The 20,496-nt window shown below is 34.0% G+C and overlaps 1 protein-coding gene across 1 annotated transcript in view; it reads right to left on the bottom strand.

Annotated features, from left to right (window-relative positions):
• LOC118198457 (protein shifted-like) overlaps nucleotides 1–20,196 on the bottom strand; it is a 43,077-nt gene extending 22,881 nt beyond the window's left edge. The window contains exons 1-3 of the mRNA XM_085815825.1: nucleotides 20,033–20,196; nucleotides 2,862–3,001; nucleotides 1,296–1,542 (exon numbers count right to left, since the gene is read on the bottom strand). Coding sequence (XP_085671951.1) covers nucleotides 1,296–1,542; nucleotides 2,862–3,001; nucleotides 20,033–20,159 — 514 coding nt within the window. The 5' untranslated portion in view covers nucleotides 20,160–20,196. The remainder of the gene's footprint in view (nucleotides 1–1,295; nucleotides 1,543–2,861; nucleotides 3,002–20,032) is intronic.
• Nucleotides 20,197–20,496: the final 300 nt, after the last annotated feature.

The following is a 20,496-nucleotide window of genomic DNA, read 5'->3' as shown; positions in this document are numbered from 1 at the left end:
GGAATACAACTCATCATTACTGTCAAAACTGTCATTCATTAGGTGGACCTATCTGTATAAGTATAAAATAGCCTAAGGTGCAGTTTTTAGAAATGCATTGTATCATTTCATATTTATTGTAGACAGTGTTGTCTTAAAAAGATTCTTCTGTGACTATTTATTTTTATGTTAAAAGTGACTTAGCATACACTCAGGAAAAGCTCCTTTGTTAGGAACTAGAAACGATATTATTTGAAACCTTCACACCTCTTTGTTAAGGAAATCGTGTTGTGAATCTCAAATGGAGAGGTGTATTTAATTATGGCAAAGCACACTAGGGCTATCTGCCTAAGAGGAGGGATGCCTTTCGTGGAGGACTTTCTAAGGGAAACTGGCTCGTATACACGTTACACATGGGGAAAACCACGAAAACGCCCATGCAGCCAGCCTGTTCGCGGGATTCGAACCTCGGACCGAACTACCAGTGTTCAGCGTCTTTACCGCTCGGCCGCTGGTGGGCCGCGAAATCTCAAATGGAATTTCAGATGTTTCGGTTTTTTAAAGAAATAGGGGAGCGAAGACCTCGGCATTCTATGGGTTAACGTGCAAGCCGCAAATGCGTCATCAACAGACTTTCACGCTTTGTTTCGTTCGCCGCAACGCCACTGTTGCACAAGATTCACCAGTTTTCAGACACGAAATTTTTAAATGATAAGTGATCTTATACATTGGGAAATACGGTACTTTCTGAGCTTATCGATAATTCATCCCAGACCTGAATCTCGTAGAGCACATATAATACTCGTATAATACGAGTAAATATTTAAAACCTAGGTTAAGTTTACATTTTTGAAACAGATCTTTATATAAAAAGCAAGATCTTGTGCGTGATAGATTTTGCAAGGAGAGACAAGCGATGTTTGAATAACTTAAGTTCACTTTTTAGTAACACAGAAGCAAGCGAAATCCTGATTATCTAGGAAATCTGCTTGGAGAATGAATATATTATATGGGGAGGAGTGAATTTTTAAAGGATGGGTTGAAACAAAACAACCAAGGCTAAACTATCTACTAAACAGCCATATTTATCACACATCAGCTCAAGACCTAAATCTATTTTCTGGACAATACAAAACTAAATCGGTACAAAAACTACTACTAAATCATGCAAATTTAAATTTACTTAGCATGTGTTTGCATACTAAATAGGCAATATGTGAGGTACAGACAACTTAGAATTATGTATGTTCTTTAAGCTGCTTTTCATAAAAGAGAATTGCGAAAAAGAGAGTTGCGAAATTCTTTCTGGCACTTACCATGATTGTCACATTCCTTCCGTAATCGAAATTTTAAGGGCGTCCCTGGTAGAAAGGCTCCTCTGTCGTTTTGTATCCTTAAGTCAATTCCAATTGATGCCATCCCACTCTGGTTTCCACGGCAGTGTAAGAACAACTGAAAAACTTTGGGCTTCCTCGGTACTTTTCCCCTAATGTCAATCGATACTGTAGGATCCCGAAGAAGGCTTTCATTAAAGGATTTCAGCTGCTCAAAATCGTAGTAGTACTGGAAATATATAAAAGCTAAAATTTCATACAGCTAAAAGTTAAAAATATAAACAAAGCCTACCTAAAATACGGATTTTAATTTAAGTTTCCGTAGGAATATCATAGTTTTTCACATTCTGATTATTATTTTCCTCCACAGATAGCTCTATATTTGTTTTCGTCTTGTTTTAACTATTATTTTCAGTTTAAAACGGTTGTGCTCTTCCTATTTCGTGCAAAATGTTTTTTGCTCCTAAAAATGAGGGATCAGTGCTTGACCGCCCTTGAAATCGATGAGGCAGAGTTTAATTCAAAATCTATGCCAAACTAAAACTGCTTTCTGCCTAATATGAATTACTGATTATTTGAAATGCGTGTTATAACCGCGATTTCTGTTTCACACTGTAATTATTTTGCAAAAATAAAATTATTTCACTGCGAAACGCATTTAACAGCTAAAAGAGCCACGATCAGGCCATATAAAGAGGTAGATAGATATCGTTGAGTATAAGCATATTATGCAATCTAGATATGATTCTGTATTTGCGCTCACCAGCAGCAGAGCGGTAAAATCGGTGAATGCTGGTAGTTTGACCTAGGTTCGATTCCAGGCGAAAGGATGCATGTTTGCATGCAATGCTGCATGGGCATTTTTCTGGCCTTTTTCCTTGCAACGTGCCAGTTTCTCTAGAAAATCCTCCACGAAGGCACCCCTTCCTCTTAGACAGATAGGATTAGCGGGCTTTGCCATAATCAAATAAGCCAAAGAAACCAAACTTTTATTCGCCCCATCCGCGTAACATTCAAAAAATAATTTTTCAATTCGTAATGACGAATTTGTTCAAAGAACTATATGCTAACTTAAGATAAAATTATATTTGAGAACTGTCTCTTGTATGATTAAACTCATAAATGATGAAATATCGAGCAATGAAATCTTAAATAAAGTTTGAGATAGTAACTGGAAGTGTATGTTCAGTATTGGATTTAATCTTTAGAATAAATATATCTCAAATAGTAGCGTTTATGATGTCACTTTAAAAAAAATTTTCATTACTGCCTACATGTGAAATTTTTCAACCAATTGCAAAGCATGCAAGGGGTAGTTATCAAACTAAGAGACGAAATGCGTTTTAAGGAATCTCAGTCATTTCTGGCCATATGACTAATCTTAAAGCATAGATTTCTAACGTTTCTCACCCTCCTAATAAAATTAATTATATTTGTCTGTCACATACATTAGAAGTGTTGTTAGTCAAATAATAATATGGAGCAAATAGCCTTCAAAATTCAATTATGCATACTTATGAAATGCTCCTGAATTCGAATTTTTTTTACCTTTTGATCTCCAGACCGCCACGTGAAATTGACGCTTTGGATTTCTGTTGGAATGATAGGTAGGTAGTTTTCGAAGTTGGGGTCTAATATGTAAGTTGAAACATCTCCGTTCGCAATGGCAAAGATCTCCATCGGAACTCCTAGAAATACGAATAATTTTAGTCTCCACATTAAGAATAAAGTTTCGATTGATTTATCATATTTAGTAAGTTTACAACATTTAATTCAAATGACAAATAGCTCGTTTTCGAAGTTGGGGGTCTAATATGCAAGTTGAAACAGCTCCGTTTGCAATGGGAATCTACATTGGAACACCTAAAAATAGGAACATTTTTTAGTCTTCACATTAAGAATAAAGTTTTGATTGATTTATCATATTTAATAAGTTTCCGTTGGAATGATAGGAAGCTAGTTTTGGATCTTGGGGTCTAATATATAAGTTGAAACAGCTCCGTTCGCAATGGCAAAGATCTCCATCGGAACTCCTAAAAATAGGTATATTTTTTTAGTTTCCACATTAATAATAAATCTTGATTGTTTTATCATATTTAATAAGTTTATCATGTTTAATTAAGTTTCTGTTGGAATGATAGCTAATTTTCGGTGTTGGGGATCTAACATGTAAGTTGAAACAGCTCCGTTCACAGTGACAAAGATCTCCATCGGAACACCTAGAAACGGGAATATTTTTTAGTCTGTACATTAAGAATAAAATTTTGATTGAGACTACTGCAAAGATATGTTAAGGATACATTCCTAAAGCGCTTTTAGTTTTAGTTTTGGATGGTTGATTTAACTGTATCTTTTAGGTCGCAGTGTTCGTGCACATATTACTTTCTTTAGCTTTAAAAATACTACATTTATCTGAAATGATGAGCAAGCGGTAGTAAATTGTGCTAGAAATTTAAATTAGGCTCTCCGGAATTAACTGAATATTGAGGAAACGCCTGGGAATGATTGATAGGAAAAAAGTCTGAAATCTCCTTCAAAATTTCAGTAAGCAAACAGAGTCGGGAAAAAACTCAAGGCAGTACACTATGAAGAAACCCGCATTGAAGTCGCTAAAGAAATACTAACAAGATATATCTAAAACTTGTATATAGACGGCAAAACAATCAATCTGCCATCGATTAATGAAAAGAGGAGTGAATGTCCTGCAAAACAAAAACTGAAACTAAGGAGGAGGGGATACTAATTTATCTAACTAAAATTACGAATTGTAACAAAATAACACGCTGAAAAACAAATATTAAAAATGTTATAGCTACAATAATCAGGGTAAGTTGCGTAAATTTACAGGACTATACTTTCAAAGATTAAATAGAATCCTCATCTTCAGTTGCAAGAGTGAAATTGACGAAGATGAAGCATGGGCGCACGTGATAAAAATAGCTTGTAACGCTTATAGTTTTCTTCTGAATTTTTTTTTCAGCCTTGATTTATTTTCCTTCAAAAAGCTTTTTTGTTAAAGAGAAGCAATCGATATCTTCCTTTCCCATGCATTTCAACCTATTCATAATTTTAATCTTAGAATTTAATCAAACTGTATTTTTTCTTTGCAGTGATATACATTCATTTTTTTTAAAATATAAGCTAAATATGCCAGTTTTTATACACAAGTTTCACTATTTAAAACCGTCGCAGTACATTTCATGAAATTTCTTGATATCTTTCCCTCGAGACAACCAACTTATAGCAGGAGCAGTGGCGTAAATAGGTGTATGCAAAGAAAACAGCCGTTTAGGGGCCTAAGGCCTTAGAGAGCTCTTAGTTGTTGTTGGTATCGTCTTTAGTTGTCCATATTATATTTCCCCCGGGGGTTGACTCAGGAGACGTCCTGGGAAGTACTGGTTAGGATCAGTACCTAGGCAGTCTCAATCACGGGGGTACATAAACACTCTTCACAGGACTAGAACCCGAGTATTGTACTCAGGTAGGCTCGGGCTTGGCAGGGACCGTACTGGTACTGTCGTCTCCGTTCCATCGGCTGTCGTGAAGCAGATATGTAGATTTAAGTGGGTCTCTTCGATGGGGGTTCGGCCATCATAGTCCCAGTGCTGGGGACTGACAGAGTAAGGCAAGGCACCGATCACGAATTAACTGATGCTGAGGAAGTGGTGCCCGGAGGCAAAGGTGACTGAGTGTATCATTTTTCGTCTTTGTATTTTTGATTTCGACCTCGCTGAGGCTATGTATAAAGCCGGGCAGGGACTGTTGGGTTTGCGCCGCAACGGATGAGTCCCTTCCAGAGCCCGTTTCATCTAACTTTGTATGGCAATTCTAACACCAGGTCGAAGGTTCGGTCTCTGGCGTACTGTCCATATTATATGGAACGATGGTTGCCAGAACCTAATCCAACGAACGGTTGGACTTCTATTTTCCACCCCCAGTTTTGAGAGAAAGCATCTAGGAAATCATCCCCCTCATTTCCACCACCAATTCACAGGAGAGGACCTTCGGCTCGCCTCCTATTTAGAGTGCCGCCATGCCGCACAAACACTATACATATACAAATACTCCTGCCTTCTCCAGGATTCGGACCCTTCGGCATCATAGTAGGCTCCCCTAACCACTATACCGTCTGGGCAACAGAGGGCTCTTAGTTATTAAATTATTTGATTGAATTAAATTTATCATGTTTAAATTTGGAAAGAAAATTGAAATAGACTGGTTATTTTTGCTTCCACATAAACGCATGTATGGTGTTTTTAAAGAAGCAAAAGCAGAAGTTTGCGTAGTTATAGCTAGGAGGAATATAGGGTTTCTTAAGCTTTCATTTCAACCCTTTAATATTAAACTTGACTCCAGTTGCGTTTTTTTTTTTTTTTTTTTTTTTTTTTTTTTTTTTTTTTTTTTTTGTAGTTCTAGATGGGTAGCATCCGAAATTGCTTGAAAAGGAAGTTGCATGTTTGTCATTTAAAAGCAAACTCGAATACAAAGCAATTGAATATCGTTATTCTCATTCCCTGCGACCAGAACACTTCCAAGTCGTTAATGATGAAAGCCATTAGCAATTCTACACTGTTGACAATTTGGCTATCAGGCTTATTGTGAAAGAATTTCCGAGTTTCCTGACGCAAGCATGGACCTTATAAGAAATAGACTAATCCAAACCGGTTTTCTCCCTTGTCTGAGGCGTTGCCGGCTGTCACCTTGATTACATCCCGGAGGAGTAGGGACGACTTGCAAAAATTTAACATTGGTTGCCTATTGCAGCGTGTATAATTGTCAAGAAAAAGCTGGTTGTAGCGTCTCATTTCACAAATTAGAATTTCTCCATATTTTTACTTTTGAAATTGAGATTGATTTTTAAAAATTTAACATATTTGTCAAGCATAATTAACGTTCCAAATAATTATAAAGCTATTGCATGCTTTCAGGACTGGATTTTTTTTAGCTTATCCTATGCTGTAAGGAAATTTGTAACTACTTCTTTTAGAAAATAATATTTTAAATCTGCACTACTAGAAAATTTCAAACAAGCAATTTTCTCTTGCAATTTTTATGCTTTTTATTCGTGTAAATAATTAAAAAATACTAAAATATTTAAAAACGAATTTTTGAAAGTTTTGTTTAAAATTCTAAATTGTGCTGCATTTTTAAAATTATAGATGACTACTATAGCACAATTTCTATAAAGGAATTTTATTTCAATTATATTTCATAATACATCAGAGTGATAAAGACATTTGACTCCTTAAAAATTTTTATACATTTAATTCTAATATTAAAATTGTATTTAACCGTAATAATTAATTTTGCTTGTATTTTATAGTGATTATTTTTTAAAATTTTTTTTTAGTTCTGTATAAGATTTTTTAAATTTACTGTTAATTTATTAGCCCAAAGAGGCGGTAGCCTAGAAAGGCTGTTAGTTTCGAAACGGCATTTTGCGATGTTTTACTATAAATGCCCGTGTTTCCTTGCAAATATTTGTTACCAAATATTATCGCCCTGTATTATATGTAAAGAAATTAAATAATGAAGAATCTGCATGAATACATGTATGTTTCTCGCATTGTGACAAAAACGACAGTATCTAGAGCCATCAAATTTTTAATAATGTAATCCTTCAGCCGAACATAAGCATCTGGACGGCCGAATTTCGAATTTGTTTTAATCTATTTCATATTTTGTAAAACTTTAACGAATTTTTGATTAACAAACTCAACGAGTTCAGAGCGAGCACTGTACGGAAAATAACAGTTTTATCTCCAATGCGGAAATTCTAAAGATATACTGTTTTCAAATGTATGTGGTTTATGGGCGAAGGACATGATTTTCAATAAATATAGATAACACACAAAACTTTAAAAAAAAAAAAAAGTTTCTAGATTTTATTTTATCTTTTTTTTTTTTTTTTTTTTTTTCTTTATTACGCTCAGAAAATTTTATGCTCCGAATTTTATGAATTAATAAAATAACTGATCCACTTTAATGTTAATAATTCAATGATCATATAATCAAATAAATATGATCGTTTTGTAATGTTATTATAGTTTAGAAAATCGCTGCCTGAAAATGTTCATTAAATTTTAAAAAAATTATCAGATCTTGTTTAATTTTACCTTATTTATTTCAAAGCATCGCGTACTATCAACCTTATTTAATTTTACTTTATTTTTACGCAAAATTAAGTTCATAAATTTTGTGCTTAGAGTTTTTACCGTTTTACCAAAGTAAAGATGTTTGTACAAGAATTACGCATAAAAAAAAAAAAAAAAAAAAAAAAAAAAAGGCGCAAAATGCAGTAAAAAGTGCTTTAATGAGATATGTTAAATCCTATTTGGAAAAAAACTGTGGCTTTCATAATCTCATCACTATACAACGTATCACATTTAATAATTAAAAAGAGTTATGTGATACAAACGCCATAGGTTGTTAAAGTAAACCAGATCGTCCCTACTCTTTCTTGCTGACATGTCGGTGACGCGCGCCCCGCCCACTGGGTTATAGTCTCTCTCTTATTATAAGGTCCATGGACGTAAGTCTGTGAAGTAACCCTCTGTTATTCATTAGATGTCTACGTAATAAGGAGATCCAAAAAAATGCTTTTGCATTATTGCCGCTATCAGAAATTTTCCTGGATAAGTAGAAGTTAATTAGTTTAGGTTAACGATTAATAATGTTGCTAGGGTCATTGTTAGATACATATCCGTTCCTGCTTTTAAGGTGTGGTTAGATAATTAAATTATTTACGTTGCTTTCATTCTACTCTTCAACTATTTTCGAATCTTGCGTTTTGAATAATTAGTTTTAGCTAATATTTAATGTTTTACTGAAGCATGTCGAGAAATGTTTGTTTCATAAGATAATTGAATTCTACGTATATTCATTTTTAATGCCGCTGGCTTCCAAATATTAAATGGTTAATATCATAAAATAATATTTGAGGGTGATAATGTACTATATTTAATACAAATTCTTAATATGATTAATAATATAGTTCTTACCATAACTGGCAGTTGTATATAATTTAAAAGCGTAAAAACAACTACATTCATATCCCTCTGAAAATTTTCCACCTTTTTATAGAGACTTGTGCACATAATTAATGTATTGTTATTATCTCATTAGATAATTTCGATGTAGAGATTCTCTGAGGCAAGGAAAATGCATTCTGTGTAATGTGTGTGTAATTCTGTGTCTGGGAGATGCGCATTCTGTGTAATCTTTGAAAGACTAAATTAATTTCAGGAAACAGGAATAGCAAGAGGTCATTATAATTTGAATGAAAAGAAATAATCAAAAGCAGTTCTGTTTTAAATGTGTGAGCCCACAAGAGTAGAATTGTATTTCATTATCCACTTAGATGAGGGAAAAACATTTTTGGCTAGAGTTCGTGAAAATATGTTCGCGTGATTTTTCTCGGAACACCAATCCAATGGAGAAGTTCCAGTCTTAAAAAAAAATAACCTATTTCATACGTGCTCTTTATTTTGCCGGCAAATAAATGATATTTTTAATAAAAGTAAGCCAAGAATTCTGTAGTCTGTCTGTGTTCTAAATTAGTACCGTAGTCCACTGAGTGAGCAAGTCGAAATATGTGTTCTAATTTGGCAACTTTTACAGCAAAGGTACGGAAGAGTATTAAGATTTTAGTAAAATAACTAAAACATGTCGAGTATTTTATTAATTGGATATTTTACTCAAAGGAGCGGGATATTTTACTCAAAGGAGCATAAAAAGTTAGATTATTTGACTATGGCAAAACACACGAGAGCTATCTTCCAAAAGGGAGAGATGTCATCATAGAGGACTTCCTAAGTGAAACTGACTCATATTCAAATTGGAGTTCAGATGGTTGAAAAATTGGGAGATGTCCAGAGAATTTAAAAGTGATTCGGCAGAAGTAAACTTCCACAAGATGCAAATTTTAATAAATCAGGATTTTTTAATTATTTATTTATGGAGCCTTTTATCATCAGTTTTATCAATCACACTCTAGAGTTGTTTTTATCGAAGCAAGAAACATAAAAAATCAACTATGCCCTACAAGGGATTCGATATGAGGACCTTATTCCCATTGTAGCGAGACATTGCATCCAATAGCAGCCAGTTACAACATAAAAGCATGCGGTAAGCAACGAGAAAATACCTAACAACATTAGTCAATCAGAGTGTTACCTTAATTATGGAAAAATTAGATCTGCTGGAAAAAAGAAAATTAGGGACAATTGAAAAATTGGGAGATGTCCAGAGAATTTAAAAGTGATTCGGCAGAAGTAAACTTCCACAAGATGCAAATTTTAATAAATCAGGATTTTTTAATTATTTATTTATGGAGCCTTTTATCATCAGTTTTATCAATCACACTCTAGAGTTGTTTTTATCGAAGCAAGAAACATAAAAAATCAATTATGCCCTAGAAGGGATTCGATATGAGGACCTTATTCCCATTGTAGCGAGACATTGCATCCAATAGCAGCCAGTTACAACATAAAAGCATGCGGTAAGCAACGAGAAAATACCTAACAACATTAGTCAATCAGAGTGTTACCTTAATTATGGAAAAATTAGATCTGCTGGAAAAAAGAAAATTAGGGACAATTGAAAAATTGGGAGATGTCCAGAGAATTTAAAAGTGATTCGGCAGAAGTAAACTTCCACAAGATGCAAATTTTAATAAATCAGGATTTTTTAATTATTTATTTATGGAGCCTTTTATCATCAGTTTTATCAATCACACTCTAGAGTTGTTTTTATCGAAGCAAGAAACATAAAAAATCAACTATGCCCTACAAGGGATTCGATATGAGGACCTTATTCCCATTGTAGCGAGACATTGCATCCAATAGCAGCCAGTTACAACATAAAAGCATGCGGTAAGCAACGAGAAAATACCTAACAACATTAGTCAATCAGAGTGTTACCTTAATTATGGAAAAATTAGATCTGCTGGAAAAAAGAAAATTAGAGACAATTGAAAAATTGGGAGATGTCCAGAGAATTTAAAAGTGATTCGGCAGAAGTAAACTTCCACAAGATGCAAATTTTAATAAATCAGGATTTTTTAATTATTTATTTATGGAGCCTTTTATCATCAGTTTTATCAATCACACTCTAGAGTTGTTTTTATCGAAGCAAGAAACATAAAAAATCAACTATGCCCTAGAAGGGATTCGATATGAGGACCTTATTCCCATTGTAGCGAGACATTGCATCCAATAGCAGCCAGTTACAACATAAAAGCATGCGGTAAGCAACGAGAAAATACCTAACAACATTAGTCAATCAGAGTGTTACCTTAATTATGGAAAAATTAGAGCTGCTGGAAAAAAGAAAATTAGGGACATGGTGAAATTAAATGGACAGGGAGGGGAAAATTTTCAGCAAGTACATAACGAATTACAATATATGTTCCAAGATAAGCCGATCCGTGTTAAACTAAAAATGCGCTTTTTATCAAAAATTTCCTCAAAATTCAAAACCCATATAGAAACCGAAATAAAAAGAAAAATTCTCAAACATGTCGCAAAGAGGACGAAGATGTTGCGAAGCAGGTAAAACGGTTGGAATATTTTCCAATTAAATTGTTGTAGCTTCTTTTACCAGGCGATTTTAAAATCATAAGTGGTCTAAGCCGAGCTTCGTTGCTAGGCAACCCGACCTTGCTACGTCAGAAACTGGGTTTAAGGATTTTGCCTAGATTTTTCTACATTTTTAAGTTTATGCACTTGGTATAAGAGCCAAACAATCACAGCGAAGCAAACATTGGTCGACGGTTTAGTTAAGTCACCTACTATCTGTCTACGACAGGTGTCGGCAACCTGTGGCTCGTGAGCCGCGGCTCAGTAAAATCATACTTGTGGCTTTTGAGTAGCATAAAGAGGTTATCACATCTAGTGACGGTCCCCGATAGCCGACACTATTCTGAGAAACGAGATTCTGGTAGCATTGATTTAAACGGGAGGATTCCTAGAAGAAACTGGTCCGGTGGAAGAGAAGTCCCGCCTAGCTACGGAAACGATGTACCGGCTAGGTGGGATTTTTGTAAACCTCGCCGAAAATGTTTCGTCTGCTGCTCTGTCCCGAGTAGAGATCAACCAATCAGACGAAAGTTCTGCTTCTGAAGGATTACGGGTAATTTCCAGTTTGGCGATGGCTGGTGTAGTAAGATCGAGGAAAGTAGAAATAGAAGCCGATTTTATTGACGACATACATGCGTAAAAGGGAGGATAGCAATGTTCAGGACACGGTTTTGGGCGCACTAATGAATGTTATTTAAAAAAATAAACTGACTCTTCCCCACTCTTCCGCAAGATTTTTTCCAAGTGTTCAACTTGCATCGCAACGGGGATTACCATGGCGAAATGAACTACGAAAATTTCGAAAAATGGGTGTTGGAAAAGCTTTTCCCAAATGTGCAACCTCAAAATGTGGTATGCATTAACAATGCACCATATGACACGAAAGTTAAAATCCGACACCCAAAGTATATACTACAAAGCAAAGAATGGTAAATTGGCTGATGAATACAGCGATATACTGCGATCGCCAAATGCGAAAAGCGGAACTGTTAACTAGACAGAACGCAATCGACCTAAAAGATTAATCTATAAAATTGATAAAACTGACAGTCTATAAAATTGACAGCATTCTAAACGAAAATGGGCGTTCTGTTGTGCGGTTCCCTCGTGCCACTGTGGTCTAAACGCAATAGAATATATTTGACCACCAGTTAAAAGACTGATCAGGGAAAGGAATATAACTGGTGACTTTAGCTTAGAAAATTTAAAAGTTTATTGCACAAAGCTTTGGATGAAGTCTCTTCTCAAGAATGGAAAGCGCACTGCAACCACGTGAAAAAACTTGAAAATTCTTATTGGGATTCTTGTTGTGAATTCTTATTGGGACTTATTTTATTTGGAAGACTGATTTCCAGAAGAGTTAGCGAATGAATTAATAATTCTGAATGGCAGCGGCGACTCTGATTCAGAAGAAACGGAATCTTATGACAGTGGTTTAGACGACTTTTCAGATATTTTATCTCTGTGAACGCCTTTAAATGTTAAATTAGTTTTGCAAAAGTGGATAAGATTACTAAACCAAAGTAAGGTGCTGTTTGTTCGTGTTGGCTCCAGTTCTGGCGAACGGGCGTCTCCGTTGTTTATTGCGTGTGCAATGTGACTACGAGCCATGTTCCATTATAAAGCTGCGCAAAGATACTCCTCTTCTTCAACTGATAGCCCTCGCATGTTTTGCCATAATCATATTAAACCAAAAGGAATCTTTCAGATATTAGAAGACTGGAGAGAATAAATATTCAAATTGCTGTTGCTAAGAATTTCATGGATGATATTTCAGAATTCAATATTTTCTTTACCACCATTTAAATGAGCAACCAAATTTACCATTTAAATGATACCCAAAGTGAGCAACAACCAAAGGCATAACCTGTGGATAATAAGGAACACTGTGTAGTTTTTATCTTCCAATATTGTCTTTTTTAGGACCCACAAGCCATGGCAAGCTTTATGTAATCTTTAATAAAAATTTAAACAGTTTTATTTTGTTATAAAAATGTCAAAGCAAAAATGTTAATGCAACCAAGCTGTGTTATAAAATTCAAACTTTATATATCTATACATCAGTAACGCACATTTTAAATATAAAATACGTAAATGAATAATTTAAAAAACCTTATCTTTATTCTTATTTTAGTATTTTATTTTATTATTTGGTAGTATAGCATCTTTAAAAACCTGCATAATACGTAAATCGTAAATAATATAAAAGTAGTTTTGATTTCAATTCAGCTTCCCCGCTGCCTTTTCCCATCGAAATGACCCAGCTTTTGATTTAGTCTGAAGGTATGGGAAAAGAAGTAATGTTTCCCAAAAAGTATTTATGCTGTTGTTTTTGTATTTATGTTAACGAAACAGGAAAATGGAAGTGCAGTACTTCTGAATTTTTTTAGTTATTTTAAAATACAATATCAAGAAATTTTTTTAATATTGTAATGCTACCGCAAACTTACTAAATTGCTGTAAATGCTGCCGGTTAGGAGAAAAGCTTTCTAAATAAAAAATTTAGGAAGTGTATTAGAATTATAATGTTAATTTTGCATTTAGGAGGTGTTTAATAACTGTTAAAATCTATTTTGCATTTAAGAAATGTGTCTATTATATCTACATTACTGCAACTGGGGCAAACAAGTAGACCTCTAAAATGTCATCCATAGTTTTGCAAACAAGAAAACAAGCAATATAACATAATTTTAAAATGTTGGAATTAAGATTTTTTTTCAAAAATAAACATATATGTGTAGATTTATTTCCCTTTAACTTATTTTGACATATTTTTAGTCATTTGTATATCAAGAAGGACGGCAAATTCAGGAACTGCCTTAGGCGGCAAAATCAGAGACTGCTTCTGGTTGCAAAAGCTCTAGCTATGCTACTGAATATTAAGTTTTGGAAATTGGATGTAATAACAAGTCTCAATGACATTTTGCTTAAAACTAAAATGAAAAGCGATTATCGCTGATTCGTCATCATTAAATGCCCCAAAATGGAAGGCAATTCTTCTGGAAGCTTCTGGAAACTGAAAGGTAGTTCTTCATGATATCCCTACAAAAAAAAAAAAAAAAAAAAAAAAAAAAAAACTCGTTTCTACTCCAACAGACTAGCTGGTGAGAGCTTTTCTTATAGATAGATTGTTTACATTTGCGCATGCGAGGTTTTCCCTTCCATGAGTGGTTATGGCTTAAATCCTCCTAAATAGTTGCGAATTCGATTAGACTCTTACCCCCTAACACACAAAGCTTTATGACTACAAACCCGTCGTCTCTCGTCAGACGCCAACGACAATAGTTTTAACTCAGGTAACCCGATTTGAAGGTATTTCAACCTCCTTCTCAGCGTGCCTTCGTGGTGTAGTTCATTGCACACCGGGCGCGTTTTCCAGAGGTCCGTGGTTCGATTATCGGCTAAGGCGTAGCTTATTTTTCAAATCTCCTGCTTCCAAAATACCTAATGTCTCTACAGTGTCGCCCGAACTAAAAGGGTGGTGGATGATGGTTCTCCACACCTAGGATTTGGCGATTGGGTCCCTTAAAAACCCCAGTCGCCCTTTAAAAGGGGGTATATAAGGTATTTCTCGTGCCTTCTTAGCGTGCCTTCGTGGTGTAGTGGTCTGCATGCTGTGCGCGTATTCCAGAGGTCCGTGGTTCAATTTCCGGCGAAGGCGTTGCTCATTTTTCATTTCATCCTCTTCCAAAAAGTACCTAATATCTCTACATAGCTAGTACATTTTTCATTTAGTTTGTTTATTATCTTGTATACGATCTGTGGTATCTGTGCTAGAGAACTTAAAGGATGCGACATTTTTTTTTACTTTTTTGTCTGAGAGGGGATGAGAAATTTAACAGAATTCTTTTTTTCAATATGCATAACAAATTTTTAAGCATTATTCAAGGGCCAAAAAAAGAAATATTTAGTACTGTTTAGATAAAGAATTACTGATTTGCTATTCAGATATGCGGGGAATTATTTACCTCAAGCCTTAAAAGGCATGTGCGGAAATATATTGCTTTTTTCCCTCGCTTTTATATTTTTGAATTGCTTTAAATTTATATTGTAATTTTCCATAACGTTAGTTATCAATTATCTTAAACTTATTTCACATTTGTTTTTAATCTATTTTTGTTTGATATCTCATCCCATATTTACTGCTATCATAAAAGTTCTTTTTCAATTTATTTCAGTTTTCAGGTATTCTGTTTCAGAGTTGGCAGTGCAGGCTTTATACTAGCCACTTCACGGCTCAAAACATATTAAATGTCGTTGTAGAATAGTCAAAAATAATCAAAATTCAGAAAATAAAATTACAACTACGTACATCATCAGGGATAAATCGTACATCCATAGGAATGTGAGAGAAAAGTTAAAAGACCTAAATCAGTATGTTGAGTGAAGCTTATGTGTTGAGTCAGAACTTCATATATTTCGAATTTTTAAAAATTAGTTGAAGCAACAGATGCGGGAAGAAATATTGATTTAGTTGAGATGACATTGCTTACAGATAGTATTACTTGTAATTGCAGAGGTTTCCGCAGCAAGCTTCCCTGCCATTACTTCTGGGGTCCTTCATTAATTTTTGCTTTGCAAATACACTCAAAATTTCTTTCATACTAGTAAGCCCTCGATTCTCTATTGAATCGAATAAGCCAACGCCTAAACCTCGCTGTGGTATGAATGATATGGGAATAAGAATGGGAGAATCAACACGTAGAGAAGTGAGGTTTTTTTTTTTTTCTTTTTCCTTTGAGTGTGTGAGTAGGTGTTTTTACATGCTATTGAGTTATCATACGTAAATTCACGATTTTATTCATTTTTATACTTTGAACATCAGATTATATTAATTCCGGATAATCCTTAATTTTTTCTTATTTTGTCCAATAATATTATTTATTGGCTTTCAATTTATTAAGATAATTGTAAATTTTAGTACACAAAGAAGTTCGCCTTCAGTTTTTAAAGTTAATAAAATGGCACAAAAAAGTGTTTCAACTCCAAAATGTATCAATACGTAATATACAAATTTAAAATGCGCTCTATGTATCATCTACTGTTTTCTTTGAACTATAGTATAGTATTGCTGCATTATAAAAGCCAAAAATTTGAACAATAGGTACCAAATCTTCTGTAGCAAGAGTCTGGATAAATGCATTCTTCGGTTGTTTTATTTACAACCAATACATCATGAGAAATAGGGTAACTCATTGTGGAGGATAATTGTTCCTAAAATTAAGTTGACATCTAATTTAGCCACACTATTTCCTAACTCCCCTTCATGGGTAAACAAGACCATAATATTCGAAAAGACGACTGCGATTCCTGCTGCGGAGTACTATAGAATCTATAGTACTCCGCAGCTATAGTACTATAGAATGTAACATGGAAGGGAGAAGAACGATTTAAGCATGTTTTGGGGAGGGGTTCAACAAACCGAGCATCGTAAATTCCCTTTCATAGCATTTCATGTTCTGAAAACCCGCCTGACAGTTGTTTTGTATGTGGTTCGGTTTGAAAGTAGCGGTAGTCATCAGCTCAATATGGTGTTCGTTACTAAAAGAGAAAGAAAGATAAGGATCCCTTTGAAGGGAATAATGCCGCCACGAACCCCCATTGGTAAGCATACTGGTTGCTATGTCATGTGACTGATTTCGTCACTTCGCCTACTGACCAGAGCTTCCCAATCTTTTAGTTCTTAGACTCATAGAGATATTTATTTCATACGAAAATTGTCACAAATTGAGTATGAAATAATACTTATCGATTTTCACCTAGAAACATTCAGCGAACGAAAGAATGACTGCACAGATGTTAACCAGCGGCTATTGTGAAGACAGAGCATACTAGAATATCAAGTAATTATTTCAGTGAACCTGATTTTGAGGATGATATGAAAAATATGTTGCTAAAATTACCAACAAAAAATAAATAACTGAATAGATAAAAATCTGAATTACGCCCATAGGAGCGTTTTTAACGTTTTGCGTGTTACCTTTACTTATTAAATATAATGTTCATCGTACTTAAATCATGAAATTAAATTCAACAGCAATATCGCAAAATATTTAAAAGAGCATATCTTTGGCATTTCCGATACACATTCACGCGCGCTGAGATAAAAATGTTCCCCCCCCCCTGTACAGTGTTGCCATTGCTCGCTTTGAAATCGTTCAGTTTCTTAATCAAAAACGCTTTAAAAAATATGAAATAGATAATGAAATAAATTCCAAATTTGGATTTCCAGATGCCCGAATTCGAGTGGAGACGTATGTTATTCAGAATTTGATGGCTATAAGTACAGTTTATTTATCACAATGCGAGAAACGTACGTAAATTAATGCAGATTCATTATGATTTAATTTCTTTAAATATAATACAGGGCTCTAATATTTGGTGGCAACAATTTAAAAAGTGATTCGCCGTTTATAGTGAATCGAGCAAAATGGCAAAATGAAAATAATAGTTCTTCTGGGCAAATTGCCCCTTTGGATTAAAAAAGGTGCTGAAGTCAACTGCTAACACCTTACTTGTTATTTATCAGAATAATCCAAGTAGCAAGTGTAACAGAAAGAACAAAAATTACGAAGTTCACTTGATAGAATTTGGAATTTAAGTCTCAAAAGGACATATCTTGAACTTCAAAATGGTAACAACAATAGCCCTGAGGATCTAAGTAAATGCAATGATACTGAGCAATGTTATAATCGTTCCAGCCTCCAAAATGATGTGAATGATTTAATGTTAAAAGTATTAGTTCTTGAGAAAAAAAAGTTTGATTTGCAGAGTGGGAGAAAGCATCATTTCGAAACTATTTCCCAAGGAAGGAAAGAAAACAAAAAAGGATTATAAAGAACAGAAAGTTGAAATTTGAAAAACTGAATGAATGAAATTCTGCGTAAAGATAAATTAGTATCAGTATATATACTTATAAATATGAGAATATATGAGTAATATTTTCATTATTTTATGAGTAATTGACGCTGACAATAATACTAATGATCCATAATAATGTTTTTATAATAGTCATTGCATAAGCTTACAGAAATCTGATTAACACATTCCAAGAGCTAATTTAAACAGAGAAATAAAAGAAGCGAAATTTGTTTCAATTTAATGTCTTATGAAATCTAATATTAGCATTAATTAATTTTAAACGAGATAGATTCATAAGGCCTTTCTAGCATGTAGTCTGAAAATGTAGCACATGCATGTTTTTATTTAATACTTCTATAATGCAAATTATTTTACGATTAACAGTAAAAGCATTATTTGTGATATTTTAACGGGGGGGGGGGGTTGAAAAACTGAACTACATTTAATGTAGTATATTCGACCTTAATTTAGTCCAAACTTTAAAATGTGTACTAAATATTATATATATATATAATAAATATATTTTAAATGTTTTTCCAAACTTTTTAATGTATATTCGCACTAGTATAACAATATTTCGAACTATAATCTGAAGAATGTATTTTAAAAATGTTTAAATTATTATTAAGTGTAATAAATGTTGTTTAAATTATTATTAAGTGTAATAAATGTTGTTTAAATTATTATTAAGTGTAAAAATTCAAAAGGACTGCCCTTCCACGTTCATGTTTCGACGTTCCTGGTAATAACGGAAATAAAACGCTGCAGCACTTCTTTTTAATAAGGGGCCGAGCGGTAAAGTCGCTGAACACTGGTAGTTCAGTCCGAGGTTCGAATCCCTCGAACGGGCTGGCTGCATGGGTGTTTTCGCCATGTGTAACGTGTATACGAGCCAGTTTCCCTTAGAAAGTCCTCCACGAAGGCATCCCTCCCCTTAGGCAGATAGCCCTAGTGTGCTTTGCCATAATTAAATACACCACCACACCTTTTTAATAAGGAATTCTTAATTAAGAGTGTCACCGTGATCATAATTTAGTTTATATTCGCAATTTGAATTCAAAAATTTCAACGGAATAAAAAAAGTTACAACAAAAGTATATTGCTGTTGAAATCACGTGAGTATCTCTTTGAATCTAAAATAAAAACTCGCTTCTTAGTTTGATTCCGTGTGGCAGTTTAGAAACTATTTATTTTTCATCTACTTTGACGATCCACTTAACTAACTCCCTAAATGATGTTTCACACAAAAAATGCCTCCCGCGGCGGACCTCCCCCCCCAATTTAATTCCGCCAATGAAATTGCTTGATTTTTTTGTTATCCTCCTCCTCGTTAAAAACAAAAAGTATCGTTATATAAATTAAGGAAAATTTTAAACTTTTATAAAATTGTTGAATTGAGCACACCATCTCAAGTTACTATACTCAAGTTCTCAAGTTTTTGAGAGAAATTTTGATAATGCCGCTATGTCAAAATAAAAGCAGGCTTTATATTAATATGATACAATAACTTTTTATATCCGATTTGTTTTTCTCTTCGACTCATTCCATTTGTTAAGAATGCAACTTCAATGCTTAGAAAACAATATTTATCTTAAAAATATGGTTGAAAAGAATTAACATATGCTTTCCCTCGGTATACCTGCTGTGAAAATTCTAATCACACAGTTTATTGCATTTGAATAAAATATTATTAAAGTATAATTCTGTCGACATGTTTGTGGTAGGGTAGAAAAATTTTAATGCACATCAAATCAAGTATGCAGACTGTTACTAAGTATTTGGAATAACACAATATTTTATGATAATGATGATGCATTACTATATTAACTGAAAAGAAAAAAAAATATTTTCATAAAAGCACCCTCTTATGTGGTCCTGCAAATAAAGCACTCTTTAAAGGCACTTTTTCTTCATTTCTCTTGTCAAGAGATTTCAACTGAACTGAATTTCAAGAATTCAGGTTATTAAACTCATTATTTTTAATGCTTTTCATTCGTGCATTTTATGTGCTTAAAATTATACTCTAGCAACTTCTGACGAAAAGTACATTTTTCCAGAAAGTCATGAGCATTATTAACCAGGATCTGACATAAAATATATTTTACAACTCTTATCGACACTCTGTGAGTTGATGTTTGATTTGAAAATTATTTTATTAAGATACGTATGTGCTAAAACAACAAATTCGACTAACAAATTCGATTAACAAATGGAATACAATTTGGTAAAATTTTTAGCGATATTTTATATTCTTATACTGGAAAAAAATTTTAAACTCACCGCTTAACTCTTTGACCTGTTTTTCATCAATCCATAACGAAATATCAGATCCACGAGATTTGTGCTCTCTCGATGCCAGGAACAGCCGCAAGTGCAAAAACACAACAGTCACGAAAAGGAAATTCATGATCCTCACCTGCACCACTTTTCGAATGTCTTTTAGATCACCCACTTCACTTTTCCCGCGCAAGGGATGCACTGGTTTGACGTCATCTCCACTCCTAACCAATACCTAGCTCAAAGCCTCAGGGGTCTTTGCCTAGCCAAGTATGTGACATTAAACGAGGGTATCCACATTTGGCAGGAAATCAGACTTTCTTGGTAACGTCCAAGAAAACTTAATAAAGTTATTATTACACTCGGTTGTAGAAACAAATCCTTCCTCGACAGATTTTTGAAAAATGAAAACGCATAAAATGACTTCTGAATCATTGTTGTTTTAAGCTACAAAATTCAGTTAATGC

The sequence above is a fragment of the Stegodyphus dumicola genome, chromosome 4 (genome assembly GCF_044657685.1).
Source record: "Stegodyphus dumicola isolate Sdum_Otavi_A_Nest chromosome 4, ASM4465768v1".
In the NCBI taxonomy this organism is placed as follows: Eukaryota; Metazoa; Arthropoda; class Arachnida; order Araneae; family Eresidae; genus Stegodyphus; species Stegodyphus dumicola.
Note: the sequence above shows the minus strand (reverse complement) of the source record. Positions and strands in the feature narration are given on the sequence as shown.